General features: G+C 36.7%; 1 protein-coding gene across 1 annotated transcript in view; it reads right to left on the reverse strand.

Annotated features, from left to right (window-relative positions):
* Window positions 1-1,563: 1,563 nt before the first annotated feature.
* The window catches only part of LOC134528906 (hairy/enhancer-of-split related with YRPW motif protein 1-like), a 43,870-nt gene continuing 23,320 nt past the window's right edge, over window positions 1,564-22,113 (reverse strand). The window contains exons 2-4 of the mRNA XM_063362571.1: window positions 17,938-18,185; window positions 4,468-4,685; window positions 1,564-2,018 (exon numbers count right to left, since the gene is read on the reverse strand). Coding sequence (XP_063218641.1) covers window positions 1,564-2,018; window positions 4,468-4,685; window positions 17,938-18,185 — 921 coding nt within the window. The remainder of the gene's footprint in view (window positions 2,019-4,467; window positions 4,686-17,937; window positions 18,186-22,113) is intronic.

Consider the following 22,113-nt stretch of genomic DNA (forward strand, 5'->3'; position numbering starts at 1 on the left):
GTCGACTGAGTCATTACCCGCTTAACCGAGGAGTCTACCTTTTGTGTCAGTTTCGTTTACACCTCGAAGAGACCTAACATGACCTAGTTTGATAAACAATAATCAACTTGGAGAATTTTAATATTTTCAAGCAACTATTAATTTAAGAGTTAAGTAATTTGTAATTGACTTGTAAATAATTATGGCAGTCAAAGCCTTTGTCATCTCAGAGCCATATTTAGCAAATGTCGTGTAGGTTCCAATAAGACCATTTGAGGTGACTTGTAATTTTTTAATATTATAATATTTTAACTTTTTTCACATTAGAATTATAATAATTGTTTCACTTCATGATGATGATGGGTTCAATAATTTGTTTGTTTTCATAATAAAATTACTTTCTTGTTAGCTTTGACATTTCTTTGTTTATAGTTCGGGTTTTCGGAGTACTCTTAGTAATCGCGCGCTGCCGCACTTTTCTACAAGAATACAAGAATGTTTTTTATTTGAATTTGAAAAAAAATTAACCGTTCGTGTGTTTATCACAATACTGTGTCAGTGTTTCGCTCTGATAAATTCTTCCTCTTGTTATCCCCAATGCGGAGGGAAACACCTGCAGTTAAAAATCAGCGTATTTGTTGAAAAATGAGCAAATAAGATAAAGGTACCATTTACCCATGTTTTAAAAACTAGCGATTTGAGAAACATACTTACACGTAATCAAACGTGTGATATTACTGCAATTGTCTCTACGGTACATGTTCGGGGTAGAGTGTGTGACCGGGAGAGGCGGCGCCAAAATGAAAACGTCAGGGTTGAAAACTTATCTCATTCCTAGTCTGACAACAATGAACTCTATTTGAGAAACACTAGTTTAAACATGTCAAGTACCTGTTTGTAATCACATGAAATAAACTCCACGTGTAGGTAAGAACTGGCATCATCAGTATGGTGGTCAGTGCTAAATTGTTGGCGTCGTTTCCCTTGTTGTCACAAAAGGCTTTTCTCTATTTACTACTGCTAAATAGTTCAAAATCCTGGCGTGTCTGAACGCCCTGTTTCTCCACGATCACGAGAACTGAGCACCACATGTAGGCATCTCGGTGATTCACTGCTTATATTGGTTCATTTGAGGTCACAATGTAGATCTCACTTTAAAGCGACTGACTAGTATAAAGTGTAGCATGCCTGCACGCCCTGTTACTCCACGATCACGTGAACTGAGCACCGCGTATAAGCATCTCGATGCTTCACTTTTGGTATGGCTTCACTTGTGTTCACCAAGTAGATCTAAATTTAAAGTGACTGACTAGTTTCAAGGCGCCGGCGTGCCTGCACGCCCGGTTCTTCCATGATTGCGTGAAGCGATCGCCACGTGTAGGCAGCTATTTGCTTCATTCTTGAATGGCTTCACTTGAGGTAACAATATAGATCACAATTTAAAGCGACTGACTAGTTTCAAAGAGTAGCACGGCTGCACGCCCTGTTTCTCCGCGCTCACGTGTAGGCAGCTCGATGCTTCACTGTTGGCTCGGCTTCACTCGCGGAGCACTCAGGGTGGAGGATCAGGCGCGCAGGCGGGGGTCAGTAGGCGAGCTCGGCGCCCCACGGTCGGTACGGCTTCACCTCCGCTGAGGCCCCAGGGCCCGGGGGGTGGTCGTAGGCCACCTGGTACTGCGGCGGCGGGTAGGGCGGCAGCGCGGAGGAGGCGGTGGTGGCGGCGGCGGCAGCGGCGGCGGCGGCGGCGGCGGCGGAGGGCTCGTAGTGCGGCAGCCCGTCGGGCGCCGGGTACTGCTGCTGATGCGGCGCGGGGGCGCCGTAGCCCCAGGGCGCGACGCCGGGCGCCTTCTTGGCGAGCTCGCGCTGCGCCGCGAAGCACTGCAGGTGCGAGACGAGGCGCAGGCGCAGCGGGTCCTGCAGGTCGAGGCCCTCGACGGTGACCAGGTAGCGCGACACCTCGGAGGCGCACTCGCGGAACCCCAGCATGTGGTAGTCCATGGCGAGCTTGTGGCTGTCGCAGGCCAGCGAGTCCGCGCCCACTGAAACAGCCGGGCTTTGCCTCCAGTCTACCTGCACATATCGCAACTAAGAGAATACTTACAAAACGCAGCTTATCATTTTGAAGTTAATGTTTTTCTAAATCTTAAACTGAATATTCCATTTCTTTAGTATGTGTGTTAATTTTTATTTAAAGTATTCAATATCATTGTTATTTCTATATTTCAATACAGATTTATTCAAATGTCAATATTTTACAGCATTTTAGTAATTAATATATTTTTGGGAAATGCTTCCTTACCTAGTAAAATAGTCAATTTGGCTGCATATAGAGTAAACGAGAACAACTTATGTATAACAGTTTTAGCGTGTGTCACATTCCCTGTAGTACAAATGCTATAAAGAGAATTAAATTAATTAATTAAATAAAACAGAATTAACTAGGGTTTACTATCTTGTGGTAATAGGAACGTTCAAAATGGGTAAGTGGTGATGAGATGAATATGAAGCGTTGACGGAAATGATTGGCTGGGGAAAACGTGAGTACCCGGAGGAAACCCACCGGCTTATGGGAACGTCTACTGCATTTCACACTCGCAAAATATCAGTTATTCAACACCACAGGTACTCCAAACTGGAACCCCTTGTTGTCACTCAAGAAATATGTCCCTCGACACTTGTTGAAAAACTATTATTCTGTTAGTCAAACAATCTGTGTTGTACCTCGGAAGGTTGTTGGGTTTCACGCCAAACAATTCGATTGGATTCTATCCAGGGAATATAAACTCTTATGGCTTGATATTCCGCTTGTACGTGATAAAATGTGGCAATCGGCCGGGTGTATCCTGTGTGAACCATGTATCAATTACCCAGGTATAAGGCACTAGGTCGATCAAAATCATTGTCTGAACCATGTTATATATGTATTTACTTATTTGTGGACTGAACAACAAAAGCGCCATTTTACCGGTCTACTTTAATGTTCACTGGCATAAGCCTTTCCAACATCCAGACATAAATATAAGAAATAAAATAAACTATGACGCCAAATTAAAAATTAGCTTGTTCCAAAGCAAGTTCCAAAAACGTTTTCCAAACCTTGACTATTTTTATTCGCGATGCACTATTGTCAAAATTATATTTAAAGGGATAAAGTCATGCCAAATTGTATAAGTAATTTTAATTTAAATATTTAATAATTATATCTTTGTCGGAAAATATTTATTAAATTTGCTTGGCCAAACTAAACTAATAATTAAAAACTAATAAATCTTTATCGATATACATTTCCTTGACAAAAATTATGTCAAAATTAAGGTTTCTAACTTTTCCAATTCTAATAAAATTATTATAACTACTGAATAATAGTAATAATTAATTTTATATATTTAACAGTAAAGAGTATGTTTTGGCTGTATTTCCTGATAGTGTGCCACGTCCACATAGTTGCAAAACAATGCGAAATAATTATTTTTCAATGTAAAAGTTAATTACTTTACGAATGAATACAACACGGAAAGTATTAAAAAGTCTGAGAATGACGTGCGGAGCCACTATCGTGTTTGCGGACCTGATATGTGTGAACTTCAATGAACACAAATATACTAAAAATTATGCTCAGACCCATTCCAGTCTAACTGGTTGGGTCTCCTAATCAATTTCCGACCGATGCTGGGAACAGGCTCACTTCACCCACAACTCAACTATTAGCTAATTCGGTCATGAATTACTTAGTAAAATTACTTTATTAGTTTACATACCTAGAATATTCGGTCTATATGTACGGACTTTGAATAATTTACTCTTGGACATTATGAGAGTACCGTAGCGAAAAAAATAAACATTTAAAAAATTCTGAACTGTTGGTTTTTCATGACTATGACACGAGTTAATGTTTTTTTTTCATATCTCATAGAACAAAATTATGATAGTTTGCGAAAAGGTTCTATTCTTAATAATTTTGTTAATTAATTAAAGGTTCATGATGTTGTCAGTTAATAAAACCGCAAATTTTTCTGGTTTCTAATCATAAGTACAGGTAATTAATTATATATAAAGTATTGTGAGTCAAAACAGTCTTGTTGGGAAAAAAATATTTTTTACAGGAAACCGTTATTTACAGTCGAATCATGCAGGTTCTGCAATGCAGTGGCTGCATTCCCTTTAACCCACTCAAGAGCTTATTTCACGCGTCACAGCCGGTACAAGTCATAGTCAAAGTAAATCGACGAGTAAAGAGGTTTTATCTAATTCCAGTGTACACAGTTCCTAGTTTCGGTATTCCAAGGTTTTCCTTAAACCTTCTTGGGTTCTTCCAGGGTGGTCCCTTCAATAGGTACTGACAGATTTCTTTTCCAACATCACTGATATTTTTTGTGATGTGTTTGCCTTATTTAACTACTCTAATGTGGGCAAGACGTTAAGCACAAATAAAATAAACTCCCGCAATAAATACATAATGAAGTAACACAGCCAGGAGCCAGGCCTCACCTTTGCCGTGCAGCATCTTGATGTGGTCGACGGCCAACTGCAGGATCTCCGCCTTCTCCAGCTTGGCCGAGCCCTGCTTCTCGTAGGCGCTGGGCACGAGCCGCCGCAGCTCGCTCAGGCTGCTGTTGATGCGGTCGCGTCGCCGCTTCTCGATGATGCCGCGCCGCTTCTTGCGGCTCAGCAGCTGGCAGCTGCTTGCGTCGCCGGGCGACTCGCATCTGCAACAAACAAGCAGGGCGTTGTAGTGTCGCCGCTTCTCGATGACGCCGCGCCGCTTCTTGCGGCTCAGCAGCTGGCAGCTGCTTGCGTCGCCGGGCTAATCGCATCTGCAACCAACAAGCAGGGCGTTGTAGTGTCGCCGCTTCTCGATGACGCCGCGCCGCTTCTTGCGGCTCAGCAGCTGGCAGCTGCTTGCGTCGCCAGGCGACTCGCATCTGCAACCAACAAGCAGGGCGTTGTAGTGTCGCCGCTTCTCGATGACGCCGCGCCGCTTCTTGCGGCTCAGCAGCTGGCAGCTGCTTGCGTCGCCGGGCTACTCGCATCTGCAACCAACAAGCAGGGCGTTGTAGTGTCGCCGCTTCTCGATGACGCCGCGCCGCTTCTTGCGGCTCAGCAGCTGGCAGCTGCTTGCGTCGCCGGGCGACTCGCATCTGCAACCAACAAGCAGGGCGTTGTAGTGTCGCCGCTTCTCGATGATGCCGCGCCGCTTCTTGCGGCTCAGCAGCTGGCAGCTGCGTAGTATAGGTAAGCCGGTCCCGGCACATGGAGGTGGAGTGTGGAGCGTGGAGCGGGCCAATAACCTTTGACCTCTGACGTAACGGTGGCCATTTACAGTGTCATATTTCATCAAAATTCTTCAAACATTACTCATAATGACTCAAATCTCGAAAAATTTCCTATTTCGAGGGAAAAAATTCAATTTTTAGGGAAAATTTCCCATTTAAATTCCAGAAAATTTCAAAAGTCTAAATGTCCCCATTGAGGCTTAAATTCACCATGGGCAAGCCTTCAATAAGCCTCTGGTGGAGAGCTTCAACCTCGACCTTCATCGTGGCACTATTCGTTACGGCCACCATATTGAAAATCCGTAATTAACATCCGATTTTAATAGGAAAAATTTTAAATTTTACAAAGAAAATTAAAATCATTCTACCATCTTTAATACTGACTACACGGCAGTCATCTTGAATTATGATGTCACCAATGCACATTTTGTTACGGTCGCCTTCTTGGACCTTGACCTTGACCTTAGACATTAAAATTTAACCCTGAGATTCTTGAACTTTGCCTTTACATGATTAGTTTATACTACTTTGTTATGTTTAATATTGTCTCAGTGTTGATAAGGACTTTTCAAACATGGCATTATAAAAGTAATTTAAGTAAATAAGATGCAAAGTGGATACAAATTAAATTTCTAGCGTACGAAACCGCAAAATTATAAAGTCTATAGGCATTTAAACTGGCCTGCATAGTCGTTTTATGAGGTAAAGAAAAGAATTGCTTTACTGTGCAAATGGATCGAAGTACTGGACATTTGATTTTAAATCCACCTTTCTCGCGCATATGTACGCCCTTCAGGTAGGCAACAAGTGGGGCATTTATTGCGTGTTGCCTACATGATGGGATCAAGACAAGAATTTATTTTACAAGCTTGAAATTGTTTGGTAGTTAACGCTGTTTGGTAGAACCAATGTACAGGTTGACTTCTGAAATACGGGGTCTAAAGGAAGTAAAAAGCCAAAAATAAAATGTATTACAAAAACAATGAAAAGCAAGATTAAAAAATGTTATTACTTGTGAAAAAACATTTTTTAAAACGATCAAACATTTCTGCCCAATTAATTAATTTCCTATCCTCGCATTTACCGTTAATGATTATATGAACGATTGTAATATATGTCCCATCTGGTAACAGACACAGTTTCAGCTTCGATTCGTAACCTAATGTCTATAAAGTGCAGCATCCTGAGAAAGCAGTTTCCATGACGATTTCCCTATGTTTGCGTGAAGCATACTTAAGTACTATGATTAAAACTACAAAGAAGTTGGCTTTAGTAGCCACCAAATAGAATCATAAAACTTTTAATACTTCTTTAAGACACTAAACTATGTTCAATAGTTGATGCCAGAGGATCTAGATATGTGGTATGCATTGAGACCAGCAAAAGATTGGCGTTATTATTTGAAGCGATGCTGGAATGCATACCAATATATATTTAAATATCGATCTTATTGAACCATTTTTCATTTGACACTTCCTGATGATAATAAACCAATAACAACACGGCAAGATTCAAAACAATGGCGGCCGTAAAACAAAGACATTTTATTTTGACCGTAAGAACCATCCAGAGGAATGGTATGGTACGAATTTAAGTCCTTGATCTCACGCAACTCAGTCTAACTGTAGAAAAGGCCTAGCAATAGCATTTGAATGTTATGCAGTTGGTTATGCTTTGTAAAAAAAACGTTAATAATAAAGTCCTAATTATGTTAAGAAATTACAGATATATATTTAAATTAAAGTTTATTTAACGATGAGGTAGACTTAATATGAAACTTAATTTTTAAAGTTAGAGAAGTAATACAAATACATAAGTTTTTTTAATGCCACACCTTAAACCAATAACATTTTTGTAGGCCCTACACAAAATCACGTTGTCACTTCAAATGCTTAAGAATCTGCAGAATGGAGACCCAGATGTAAATAATTTCTTCTTAGTTCAAATTATACTTACTTAATTTATATTGAAACTGTTTTATTACATTCATTAATATAACTCGAGTGTTGGTTGGGCTTGATACGATATATCCATCCATTGCACTCAGTCAACTGTAAAAATTCTTAAAACAAACTTGAGAAAGAAGCAGCTTCATTTAAAGTAAATAAAATAATATGACGTCTTACAGCAGGAAGCTTTATATAAGGATTATTCCAAATTGTAGGTCAATTATAGTTTAGAAATAATAACTCATTTTTTGTAATAACACCAGTTATAACTAGTGATATATTTAAAGATGAAATGTTTGAAATAATAACTTTAGTTTTGTTCCTTTTGCTGATTTTTATCATATGATTGGGTCAACAGTTCAATCATTCACAGGTCCAATCAATTTGATTCCGTGAATGACAAAAAAAATTAAGGTTCAGTAAGTTCCTGCTTTATCAGTTAGTTTAAGTTTTGTAAATTAACAAAACTGATTTTGGAACTGACGCGAGTCCGTTAAGCGAAAATGTGTATTTCCGCGGTTCCAAAAATCTAAAAAACTAATTTACAGTCTATTTTATAATTCAATATTTCCTATTTAGTGGCCTTTTTTATTAACTGCTTATACCTACATGTAGTTATATATATATATATATATATATATATATATATATATATATATTCTGGAATATTGTGCAAGTATCAATCTTTTGTTGATATTTAACATTAAGATCTATATCTCTGTCTCAATAATTATTTTTATGAAATCTAACGAACTTTCAGTATAACAGTTTTATTAAAATTTCCTTCAACAATTTAATCAATCATGGCAATTTTTGCAGTTTTATAAACTACAGAAACATACGCATCGAAGTGAGAAATGCCAAAATAAAAATCTGATCATACCTACCTATTTATCTTACTTTAAAATTAAAGGAACATTAAAAAGACAGAAATATTAATATTAGTCAACTGTTACACTCAACATTTAACTTAATCAAATTTATATTATTTCACTAGCAAAAATTAAGAATATTTTTAATGTGGGGGCTGGGTGTTTAATTCAATCACCGTACCAAAAAGTGAAATGAAGTTTACCGTCACACGAATATGAACAGAAAGAAGAGAAAGTCGACAAATGGATTTGCTCTTTAGTTATTTTAGGCTCAGAACCACTTAGCACTCAAACCCGTGCGAATGAAATTGAGGCGGTCTGCGTAAAAAGAGTAGGTACATGGTCTACGTGCCCTTTGTATGGAGAATTCATATTCTCTTTCGCCATGATTTAGAACACATGCTGTCAAATTACCAGTCAAATATCTCGAAAATTAAGTTTGCTACTCTGTTTGAAATCAGATGTGCAACTTTTTCAGAGTCCATTTTTCTGTGGATTATTTACGAAATACTAGATTTTACTCACTTCCATGATATGTGTTGCCTTTGTTGTGATTGTAAGCTGCTAGTACTTATGAAAATTACAAGATATTTCTTTTATTTTATTACTTAAAATTAACAATAACAAATTAACTTTATGATAGTGAAACTACCCCGGAATATATTTAAAGTGTAAAATGGTTTATACATTCATAAATATCGTTTAAGTATTTTCATCAAAAATACTGAAGGTAATGTTATGATTGTGTTGGTCGGGAGTATGCGACACTCTCAAGCTTATACGCAGATAGAGGTATGCCCTGCTACGGTCACGGCCTCTTTGCATCTCACCGCATGCACTAGCCGCAGGGAATCCTCCACGCGGTAAGAGCCTGCAACTCACGTAGCTCTAAGACAAACCCGAGCAGTTCTGAAGTCACAGAAGTTGGCCGCTTGTTCGTGCAACTTCGATAGTAATATTTTTTTAGAGTAAAAGCGTGGGTTAAACTTTTTTTTTAGTGATAACAGAATATCCTCATTGTTGGAATTTGCAAAAGAAATGTGTACATTTTCAGTGAAATTAAACAGAAGAAACAATTTTGGGGCATTTGGATACACAACGAGCACATTTTATTTTACATAATATAAAAAAAATTATATCGCTTTGAAAAAGTTAGGCTTATCTTATTCAGTTCGTGAAAACAAAATAATGACAGCAGATGATTTAACTTCTGTTATCTAAAAATGATGTTGCTTTAATTGATGTGATGTAGGCTAGAGAAAAATTATTGCTCTTTGTTACATATTTACACGTAAGTGTAGGTCAGTGGCGGATTCAAGAATTGTTTCTGTGATGAAAGGGAGAGAGTAAAAAAATACAAAAAATTAAAATTTGAACAAATGTATTCAAAAAATCCTACATTTCTATAGACAATAAAAGAGTGACACATAAGCCGTATGCAACGTGGTTTCTCACACAGTAACATATCGTAATTAATGATATTTTTGCGAACGTTTTCATAAATTTGGTGGGTTTAGGGGGGGGGGGAGGGAGCTAAAATTGTGTTTGTCGTCGATGATGATACTGATAGTTATGACGTTGGCGACAGTGACTTTGAGGCTGACAATAAAACATAAAACCTCAGAGATCTTAAAAATATTAATAATACACATTCCAGGAAGATGACAGCAGCAGAAGAGATTGATTACACATCATGGGAAGATCCTAATGTATTGACCGGTCGTCTGAGGCTGCTACTGGCATCGATTAGTGGAGGAAACTATTCGCACATCACCGAATTATCTTTTATATGTACAAAGTACTGAGGGAAACTGGATACATACAATAATGACTTGTTTTACCTGAAAAAGTATAAATTTAAAAAAATATATTTTACATTTAAAAAATGATTTGTTTATTTCTCGAATTCTGATTTCTATCTTCGACTGAGTTTTCGTAATGCAGATTCTCTTCCAAATGTGCTACCTCTTTTAGAGTGTGCTTCCAAATGTGGCTTCGATTTTTTATGTGCTTCCAAAAGTGCTTACTTTTTTTTATATTCTGATTTTAAATGTGCTTCCTCTTTCAATGTATTCTTAAATGTGTATTCTTATTTTAAGTGTCCATCCAAATGTATTTCCTTTTTTAATGTGATTTTTTTTATGTGCTTCGACATGTGCTTACCTTTTGTGAGTGTTCTTCCACATGTGCTTCCTTTTTTTGAATGTACTTGAAAATTTAGAATTTTTTTATTGTTCACCGTCATTTCTGTAGTCATAACATGATTGGCCTCGTGGTTCGGAGATGCCTTGTCTAAATGCCTGACATTGTACATAAGCTGTTTAAAATGTTTGCCAAGTATAAAAAAAATAAGGTCTCGTGGTTCGTATTCGCTTGGCCTATATGAAGATTTCTTGTTTCTTATCTTTCATGACGATGTCGTTTTTGAGGCATCTGGCCTAGTTTCGACTCTGTGTTATATCACATGCACTAAAACATTTTCCTGGCGCAGGTTATACATTCGTAAGCTAATTATCTATCCTCTTTCTGTGTTTCGTTTTTTAAAGCTAGGTATTCTAAATGTACCTTTCATGTACCTGGTTATGATTTTAATTACGTTTTTACTTAAAGCGAAATTGCTGTAGAGAGTTGCGCCGCGTGTTTTGAGCGAGCATCAACTTGCCTCCCGATGCCTCTGCAAGCTTGCGACTCTCTCCCCACGCGCGGCATCAAAGACTTTCTGCCCGCAGCGACAGACGTGTCTCGTTCCTCCAACCTTGTGAACATTTTGAAAAACAGTTTGGCTAGTGAGCTCGAATTTAGGTCCTATTTAGAACAAAAGTACGTGACTACTCTTAACTTCATATGTATATGTATACAATTTCCTACACGTTGAAAGACCAAATTAGCAAGTTGCTGCTATGCTTGTGGTAGTTATTGAACACACGTACCTCGCACCATAAGTGACTAACATTTGGTGTGTATGCTATTTTTTTTCTCCTCTGTTCTGCTGTTTCATGTGTGATTAATGTTTTTTATTTATTGTATCCCGTACCTTAGACTGTTTATTACATATAATAATTAATAAAATTAATAACTCTGTAATGCCTGGTATTAATTCATTATCATTATCGAATAATTTAATAATAAGTAGTTTTAAATTATTTTTAAAACTTCTTTCGAATTTTTAACTCAATAATTTTAGAATTTCAAGATGACGGACAATATATCATCGATTTACTGGTGGCTGGAGGACGGGAAATTTAATTCCCTTACAGGAATTTTCGTCATAATAAATTTAATAAATATTTTTTTACGAAAAAAATATATTTTTTTCCGCATCGAGCAACGATCGAACCAAAGTCAGGAATCGATCGAGTCAGTCATTATTTTATTAGGAGATTTTAAAGTGGATTTTTGGAAATTCTTAGGAATTTCTAGGTCAATAATTACAGAATTTCAGGATGGAGGATCCAAGATGGCTGCCATCAAGTCATAATGGTTGGGGTAATATCTACCTTGGCATAAGAGTTGTGAGGTTAGTCTGCCGGTGGCTTCCATGTGGGTGGATTCATCACCATTTTTTTTTGCCTTCACCGCGTTCGAACTGAGAACTAAATTATGTAATTACGTTTTATCTCAAATGTTATTAAAATTGTAATCAGTTAATTTTTATGAATTTTTAATATTTTTGGGAATTTTTATTAATATTTTATTAAATTTAACTTGTTGGGTTCGAATTTAGAACTCAAAAATGTATTATGTAAGTTCTTTTTATTTTAAGTATTTTTATAAATATTATCTTGATTTTAAAGATTTTTGGCAATTTTTTATTCATATTTTTTTAATTAGCTTTTTCGTTATCGAACCGAGGACTCTGCGACGAGACGAGAAGAGGCGCAATTTATTTCGTGGGCATGAGTTCCGCGTTTTTGAATGCGTGTACGCCCACTGCAGGCGAGGCAAAGCGAAGCGAAAAGATAGGTGCGCGCCTCGCAAATGATTTAACGCCCACTGGCGCAAAGCGAAGCGAAAAGAAGAGGCGTGATTTATTCAGTGCGGATGAGTTACATTTTGTTGAATGCGTGTACGCTCACTGCAGGTAAGGCGAAGCGATAGAAGAAGTGACGAGTATGCCTCGCGAATAGTCTGTAGGAAAGCGAGCGGCGCGACGCGATCTCCTTGGCACCCTTCAGCCGATTCAGGGGTTGTTCTACCCTTGACTGCGACACAATGCACTCTTTAGGTTCTATGATCATGTGGAATACTCATTAGAAGATGCCACTAAAAATAAATATTCTGAGATTTGAATTTATACATTGCGCAAAAAAAACACTGTGTTCCAGAAACTACAACTAGGAGAAACATGAAAATGGTAAAACAAAGTAACGACAGTAGATCTTTGAGGACAAACCACAAATTTCGTGAAGTAACAAAGCGAAGTTTTTATTCAGAGCAGTGGAAATAATTTAATTTTAACAGGGGGATTAAACTTCGATGCTTCAGGGCATATTTTTCTCTTTTCTCATCAAGTGCAGATTTTCGTAGACGGCAGTTGCAGTAATGCTTACGAATCTCTCACGAAAAATGCAAGGTCACCCAAATTTTATCCTATCCCATATTCATAAATTGTTTATAACAATTAATAATATATTTCACCACTGCTAAAATATCAAATTCTTAATACAAACGTTTCTAAAGGAAGAAAATATGAATCTCATATTCTAACTGCAACACTAAAAAAAGCTAGCAAAAAAGAAAATAATAAGACAGTAAAGGGCTCAGTCTAAGAAGCAACTACGTTGAAGCCAAAAAAAAATATTACTTGTAGGAAAATTGTAAAAATAAAATATCTCATATGAATGTCCTAACTTCTCAAATATATAAACCCTATAGAATACTTGCTATTAATTAAAACCCTGATCCAAAGTCCAAACAAATGTAACTAATGTATAGAAAATATATATATGCAAGGGTTAAGGGGATATTTGACAATGTAATTTAGAATTCTGTCCAAATGAGCTGTTATTAAACTGAAGGTATTTTTATTTTATAATCTATTTTAAATGTTCTGCCCCATAACATTTATGGTTAAAATTTCATGAATATATGCTTTACTGCGCAATAGTTATCAAATAATTAGCCCTTTCCTATCAATTATGCTTTTATGATGTAACAGTGCACTTGATATTTAGTTTTATTCTTGAATAATATGTATTTTTATTAGAAATTTAAGCAATTTTATGTACATTTGCTAAGTATGATAAAGAGATATAATGTGCCGAAAAGTCAGCACAGATTAATTTCCGTTTGTTTATTTATGAACAACATTTTTTGAAGTTAACTAATATTTATATTTTACGTTCCCTACAGTAGTATACTATGAAATTATAAATCCTGACAAACAAACTCTATGCAAACTAGTGAGCATTTCAAACGCAAAAGCTGAAACCCCTCTAGGGACAATTGCAATACACAACGAACTTCTAAAAATATATTTTGTTACAAACATAAATTATGCGAATATTTATGATTTTAAGAAAGGTAATTTTATCAACTGATACGTTATTGTTAACGTGTATATGGGTGTCTGCTGAGTCTGGTGATGTGACTTCGTCGATGCAGCACACCAATAGGCAGCCTCCATTTCAATATTAACAATTTTCACAATGTTTTAAAAGTAAAACGGTCTTCTGTAATAAGCAACCATTATTGAACGACGCAATAAGATGCACTGCAAATTATCTGTGTGAAAAAGCTAAAATAGTTAGCATATATTATTCTTATAATCCTAGGGAGTGAAGCTACATGTTATTGTTGATAGTTCAAAGAGGCAACACATAAATATGTTGTATATAGTCGTAATGCTACATTAAATAAAGCATACGTATTTCCTTATACGTGCCTATGTACCTACATTGACTGAAAAACGGTTATATGACGCTACGTTTAAAATTTGAAAATCATCGAACAAATTTAAAGTGAGGTACGTGTGATTTGGAAAAATAATATTAATTGTGATATTATTATTTGTATCACGAAATTAATTAAAGTTAAAGACTTTGAAGCTTCGTGGTCTTCTGAGACAAATCTTTAGGCTCATCACTGACTTTCTTAGCCGGAGCAAATAATTTAAATCAGTAAAACATACCAGCAATGTGCAGTACAAAACTTAATTAATAAATTTTTACTACAGCAAAGACTTTTGTAGTTTGTCCCCAACATAACTTCCTGTACATTATCAAGATAATGTTGACACAGTAAGAAGATCTGGTTTCAAATTTGTTATATTATGAAAGATTATTATTAATAATTAATAATATTCAGTTAGCCAACGTTAAAAATACATGATATATCAAGAACAGTTGCAATGAATGTGTCTGAATGTGTAATGACCCCTGTGTTAACACCTCTAACCATGGTATATAAAATCTTTAATTTAATCTCTATTCTATTATTTCTTTTATGTTTTAAAAAGTATAGCTATTGACTGCACACAATTGCAAACGCATGTGCATTTGTGATAACTGTGGGAGAGAGAGACAAATAGAGTTAACATTATAACTCTCAGTATACGGCATTCGGTAGGAGAAATATCGTGAAAAAGTAACTGAAGTCGATGAACGGAAATGTGATACAAAGGTGGTGGACACGTTTGTAGCAACATAAATCCGTATATAGTAACTTCCTAAAACACAGGGTACATATCAGAACTACATATTGGTGTGCCAAATGAAACTTTGTGATAATTCAACTACCCTCTAATATATTTGGTAAAGTAAAATAATCATACTAAAAAAGGTAATCCCAAGTATGCGTACGTATATTACGTATAAATACGTAGGAAAATTGGCATTACATTGTTGATAGTACATAGTCTCCTTCTCAAAACAACAATAGTCTCGATAGTGCAGTAATAGAACGGATGGTTGATAAGCTTGAGGGGTGATTCCTGATGTGTTTTAAAGCTTCGACACTTGAAAAAAGTTTTTTTTTTAGTAACAAATTAATGGATTATACTAATTGTGCTTTAATAAGATATATATGAATAAATTTTTATTTTTTATAATAATACTATGATATTATTAAATACATAGCTCAGTCCAGTGGATTATGTCATACTAAAGAGGCCTATATACTTTATTTTACTTAAAATTAAATTAAATATGTTTATTAGGAAATGAATGTCCATGAATTTGTATATGTATAAAAACATTAAACTTTATAATAATGCAACTACCATTAAATACTTTAGATTTTAATTTATAAAAATAAATATTACATCTTAAAAAAGCTATAATCCTGATATTCATATTTTGACAACCCTTAGTTATCATTCAATTGTAAATATATCACAGCGTTCTCCATATTGTAGATACACAAAAAGTTATTGGCATATGAAATATAAAAGAATTTCGTAATGAAAATTTTACTGTTAAATCTTAAATATTGAATCAGTTCAATAAGGTTAAGGTTTGTTTGTGGGAAGTATTTAAAAACTGATTTCTGTCGTTTAAGCAAAAACCAATATACACACACATAGTTAGTGTTACAATATGTGTTTTACAATGTATCAGGTGAATTATAATTTTAATTTGACTGTAACTTTTACTTTGAAAAATATTTAAGAGATAGCGCCGGATTTTTAATGCTATAGAGAAGCAATAATACTATGTTTGCTCCAACACAATTTTCCTTGCTAATAAGTCATAGCTGTTTTTAAAGTGGTGAATTTATCTTGTTGTGACTATTCAAGTTTACAAAATGTATTCCAGGTAGTTTCACTACTATAAAATTTCCATTAAAACAATACTATTTGTATATTTATAAGGTAGGTACGGTGGTTTCTTAAAGAATTCTACGCTAACTTTCGTGTCAGAGTTTCGTATTATTAGTTTATTTGCCACACAAGAACACATGAAATTGTTCGTTACCGAGTTTGCTTATTGGCGAGTACTGACAGACTCACATTTTTTATTTAATCTACATATGCATGTTTTATGTACTATCTCTACATTTTACCGCAGTAGTGCTTTAACATAGCATATACGCATACCATAAGCACATTACTGACCCTGTAATATAATAACAATTCTGCCTGTACTAAAAAAATTTATAACAATGCCAAAATTAATAATACTTGAAAGAGATAAAAGCTTTCATTCGAAATTTACGTATTTTTGTTGTATAGAATATTCGTACTTATTATTTTTATGTTTACGTTCATGAATCACTTCTTTAGTTCATTAGGTATTATTTAATCATGTTAAATATGTTTACTTAATTAAAAGGCTTTCTTCCAATTTACTGTAGTGCGTCATATTGCCCAAATAAATGTGTCGTTTTACACGAAGTAGCGGGTAAAATGACGCATTGTGGTAAGTGTTGTTTCGTACATCCAGTACAGAACTAATGGTAAACTGCGTATAAGTATATAAGTAATATCAATAACGTGGAGTATACACAACTGCAATTACAGCTCAACAAATCTTTATTTAATTAAATTGTAAGCTTTGATTTTAAAGTTGGTCATATTCCCTCAGTTTCCCCTACGCAGTAGCGTGAAACGATATCCCTGTCGAATTGCTGGACGCCTCGCAGTGGCCAGACACCCCGGTCGCGGCACTTCGCTTCGCCTCTCTTCTCTTCACTTCGATTCGCGCCAGTGGGCGCGCACCTAACGCTTTGTTTGTCCATGTTTCAATACATATCTTGTATTATATTTCATCTATAGTGGATTTTATATGTTCTGCATCACGTTAATACATAATATTTAATGGTTTTAACAAAATGTTAAAATATAATTTGTAAACAAACGCACGTGTGTATGTTTACATCTTATTTTACAGTCCTGATGGCAAGTATAAAGTCAGTGACCGCCTCATTCGCAGAGTATAAGAATCAGTCTATATAGTACCTATATTTAGTGAGTGGTCTGGAGCAGGTTTTATTTTACTAGCCCCCATCAGCGAATGAATCTAGGTAATAAGTACAGCGTATTGAAAATATTTCTTCCAGCCATGAGATTCAGAGTTATGCAAACTATTCCATAAAAAATTTTATTTCGTGATTAATCATTATCTATACTAACCATGAAATATATAGAAAATTAAAACTCTAAAAGAATTCTTATTTATTTACAAGTAAATATCCATACAACTTTATCGTTATACAAATACTGCAGTTAGATCGTACTTGGATTTATACATCCTGCGGTACAAGACCATAAAAAATCAGCAGCAACTGAATGGTAAAATTATAAAATGGTTTTTCTCTCAAACAGAACTGTCAATAAACAAATGAACAAGGTTCAAGTGAGCCCTGCACCATCCTCCATACACACCAGTTAACTAACAAGAATTGTGCAAGGAGAGACAGCTGCATTGGGTGGGAAATTGTGATTGCTCGTTCGATTCAAAATCTCTTTTTGCGTGTTTGAAAAACTTATTTCCTTATTGGTGGTTATCCACACTTTACACTTAGCTGGGCTTCTGAGAATGCGATCGATGTGATACATAACATCAGTGACGCACCTGAAAATAGTTACACCTAGAATCACGATCATTTCGCATATTTACTGGGTAGCAAAGTATACTTAAAGCCATGTACATATGCTTGACGACACTGAACCAGTCATAAACAATGAGCGGAAGTGGTTACCCAATCACGTGTAACCCGTCAAGAACGTGTAATTACTATTGACCGAGGCTTGATTATGTAAAGGCAAGTTAAGTACTGGAGCGAAATAATCGTGATTCTAATTTTACCATATAAAATAAATGGTTATGTACCAACCGAAGGAATTGGAATGAGATGAATGGTCTTGACACGTAACATTCCTGTGAAAAACAACCTCCGCGGTAGCAAAGAGAGAGAGGTACTCACGGCTCCTTGGAGGATTCTGAGAAGACGTCGTCGCAGTCGTCGCTCTCACTCATGGCCCGCTTGGGCGGCCAGGTCGGTGGACAGGGGGGTCCGTATCCCCAGGGCAGGTCGGCGGGTTGGGGGGGAGCCGCCCCCCGCGGCACCACCACGCGCCACAGCGCCACGTCGGCGGCGGGGAAACCCGGACGTAGCACGTGCGCGGAGCGGACCAGAGCGCACGTCCTGCCACGTGCCTGCTCGCCTGCACACTGCCGCGCGTGCGGCGGGTCGTGTGCGGCCTTCGCCTCCCCCTCCCCCTCCTGCCCCCTACCCGCTACCACTCCCCCCTCCCGCCGTCGCCTCGCGGTCTTTCACTCGGCCTCCAGCTGCTGGCGGGAAGCTCTCGTGTCTGAAAGCCTCCGCAGTTGGAAATTGTTCCATTCGTTTTAATTTTTCACGAATTAAAATCGTTTTCCCTGCAAAATATAAATACCTTTGATATTTAGATGTTTCGTGGATTAAGACAGTTATGGTAACAGCCATGAAAATGTTACTGATCACTGAAGACTTGCGGTGTTGTCTTCACTCGGAAGGTCACGAATTCCTGAAATATCTCCACGCTGGGATGGTTCCTTATAATAGGCTATGGTCGGGTACTGCCCCGAATTCCGTTGTCTCTGATATCTCTAATAACCTTGTCAAAAAGAAGTAAAACCAAGTAGCAAAGTACTTCATTCGAGCCTTGGTCATTTTGTCATTGACATTCGGGAAAACCACTTTCAGTGCTGGCCAGGGACGTAGCCGGGGGGAGGGGGGGTTAGGGGTTCTAACCCCCCCCCCCCCTAGCCAAAAATATTTTTTCTTATCTGAAAGCAGGTTAGCTGAAAGCCTGGGTGTCTTACTGCTATAACCGGCCACTGCATTGGAGGGGAAGAGTAAGCGATCCCTGCCGATTCTCCTTCCCTTCCCCTACCCCTGTCGCGAGCAGAAGCTATAAGGTTGTGACGCCGTGACGGGTCCCAAGCTTTCAAATATCTTACACCTATTGTATTTAACCAGCGCGGTAATTATAAGCAGGTGTTGACTGGGCTTCCAAAAGTGTAAAGATCGCTGTGTGTGGATAGAATTGAGACGACGACATGATGTCATGTAACTCTTCAAGCTAGAGCTAATTGTTTCCAGGAATAGATCAGTTCTGCCGAAACCAAACCCTTTTTATTCCTTTTTTTTTTTTTTTGTATTGTCGAGCTTCGAGCATGATTTATGATTTTGAGTGGACGTAAACAAGGCACATGGATTCATAAAAATTTTCTTTAATTAATTTCTTACTTCATCACTAAAACAATTTTTTTATAAATAATTAATAATATTTTTACCATTACAGTATTTAAAGTTAAATACCGAAAACTGCTAAAATAGCACTATTTTACACCTTAAAATCCAAAAATTTTCCGGGGGTGGACCCCCGGACTCCCCCGTTTTAATAGGGGGGGGGGGGGGGGACCATGCTTCTTCAACCACCCCCCCCCCCCCCCATACACAAATCCTGGCTACGGCACTGGTGCTGGCTGGTTGAATGTGATTTGACGGTTCATTTGCTACTGATCTGTTACTGGTGCAGCCCAGACTTTCGTGTCGCAGTTGAGTGTTTCGTGGTGGAGTGGCAGCTAACTGTGGGGGGGGGGGGGGGAGGGGGGGTCAGATCAGGATAATTCACCGGTGGGAAACGTGGTGAACGTTGGCGTGAGTGGATTGGTTTTCTCGGGGTGCTCCGTGTTACCCCACCAACACGTCCGTCAATGCTAAGTTCTCATTTGATAAGTTCTTATCCTTCTCTAATGACATCATTACAGTTTTGTTTGGGGCATTCATTTTCAACGAAAATATATGAACGTCCATTAAAATGAAGTACGTGACGCCTGCGCTAGCGTTTTCTTTCTTGTAATTGGCAGCCGTCTGCAAGAGAACTCATTGCCTTATTTGACCGAGCCACTCAGGATGAGTTTGGTTACATATGCTTTAATGTGATTGGTGTTGTAACAGTAGACATGTAACTGAAAGAAACTCACCGAATCATGAATCAGTGTTTAAACTCTGAGCTAGTCTCGAAATCCTTTCGCGAAAAATACATGCCTCTAAATATTGTCATAGAAAGGCAAGCCCATTCGTGTAATTCTACGCAATATCTGCAACCATGCCTTACGTGTAACCAGTGTAGGATGCCTACTAGGCAAGTCGCAGGGAAAGATGTAATACAGTTTCTATTTAGAAAACAATCTTCCACTTTTAATTATGTATTTAAAACACTGGGACCTCATAATATCACATAATATTTTACTAACAGACTGCACATTAAAAAAAATACCACGTTTTTTTCAAGATTGCGATTGCACAGTATACAATTTGACACTTGGCTCTAAAATATACACACAATATCACGTATGGTGTGGTTTTTTTGTGAATTATAATTTGAAAATTTTGATTTAAAACTTATGATTTCGTAACAAGTGACATTCTATGGACTAAAATCTTATTTTACTTTTAAAGAACATGTGATCACATCAGTTCAGTGGTCTTATTATGAACCAGTAGATTTTCGCCAATGACTTGTAGTGAACTATGCTGCCAAATGATTTTTTTATGGGACTAGCGTTGCGAGTGGTTTATTTTGATCTGTTCTGTTCCAAAACTACAAAATTATTGCGCAACTTGTCATTCTTTGTTGTACTTGTAATAATCCGTCACCAATCTTTAAAAAAAAGTTTTAAGATGTTCACTTTTATGTTGACAAGGCTAGCCTCGAGTTCCCACTTCAAACACGCTGTTATCTTGTTTCCTACGAACCCGTCTTTCTGATGTGATCATACAAATATAAGCCATTTACTCCCGTCACAGTAGTTACACTTAGACCAACAGATATGATATGAATATTAATTTAACGCGCGTGGATTATCCCGCCACGCTATACTAGCATATAAAAGCGTATGGCCGTTGTTTACATCACACAGTTCTACAAACAGGCACAACATTTAACGGGGGAACTTGGAAGCGATCAAGTCACGTCTACACGAATGCTCCATTTAGAGAATTTATTTTTGAAAATGTGGTTTTTGTTTCAATTTTTAAAGTATTTACAAGTAAATTTAAAAATATTTACTTATTATTAAACTTACTACGTATTAACCAACTATGAATAAATAAATGAATAAATCAATTCTGTAAGTAATTAGTTGAACGTCTCGTTGGCATTGAAGTCACGATCGTGTGCACTAAGAACATTTATGCTAGAATGCTGGCATTAAGCAAATTGCTCACATTATTAAAAAAAGTTTTAGCTTAAATGCAGGATAGATTATTAGTAAATTTGATTGTTCAAAATAAAGTATCATGAACTAATATTCGAAATTGAAAATTCGTGTAACTCATTAAGTCATTATACGTGATCGAAGTAAAACTTATTTGGAAAGTCAAATCTAGACTTGTATGAATATCATAACGGGTAAAATGGCAGAGAAAGAGACATAAACATGAGTAGGTGATTATAGTAGGTACTGGCACAGGGGCTGGGGGTGCGGGATTTCGGGGATTCGAGGCAGCCATCCTTGTTGTATAGTTTCAGTTTCCGTTTTTGTTGTATAGTTTCCGTTTTTTGTTTTATAGTTACCATTTTTGTTGTATAGTTTCCATTTTTGTTGTATAGTTTCCGTATTTTGTTTTATAGTTTCCATTATTGTTGTATGGTTTCCGTTTTGGTTGTATTGTTTCTGTTTTTTGTTTTATAGTTTCCATTTTTGTTGTATAGTTTCCGTTTTTGTTGTAGGTTTCTGTTTTCGTTGTATAGATTCCGTTTTTTTGTTTTATAGTTTCCATTTTGGTTGTATAGTTTCCATTTTTGTTATATGGTTTAAGTTTTTATTGTATAGTTTTGTTTGATGTGTATGTATTTTTCTTTTCTTGAGAATTTTGTTTTTGTAGCGTCCGAGCTTATTTCAATAAATATGTTTATACCTACATACTGCTTATTATTTTTAGTATAGAACCTTTATTTCTCAAGTTCATCATATAAAAAAGAGTGAAATTATACGCAAACATTAAAATATATGCTTCAATGCAGCTTAAAAACACGAGTATGCAAACATGGACTTGTGAAGACTCTGAAAAATTTCTGGTCCGCTAAGATGGAGTAATAAAATTATC

Source organism: Bacillus rossius, chromosome 2 (genome assembly GCF_032445375.1).
Source record: "Bacillus rossius redtenbacheri isolate Brsri chromosome 2, Brsri_v3, whole genome shotgun sequence".
Taxonomy (NCBI): domain Eukaryota; kingdom Metazoa; phylum Arthropoda; class Insecta; order Phasmatodea; family Bacillidae; genus Bacillus; species Bacillus rossius.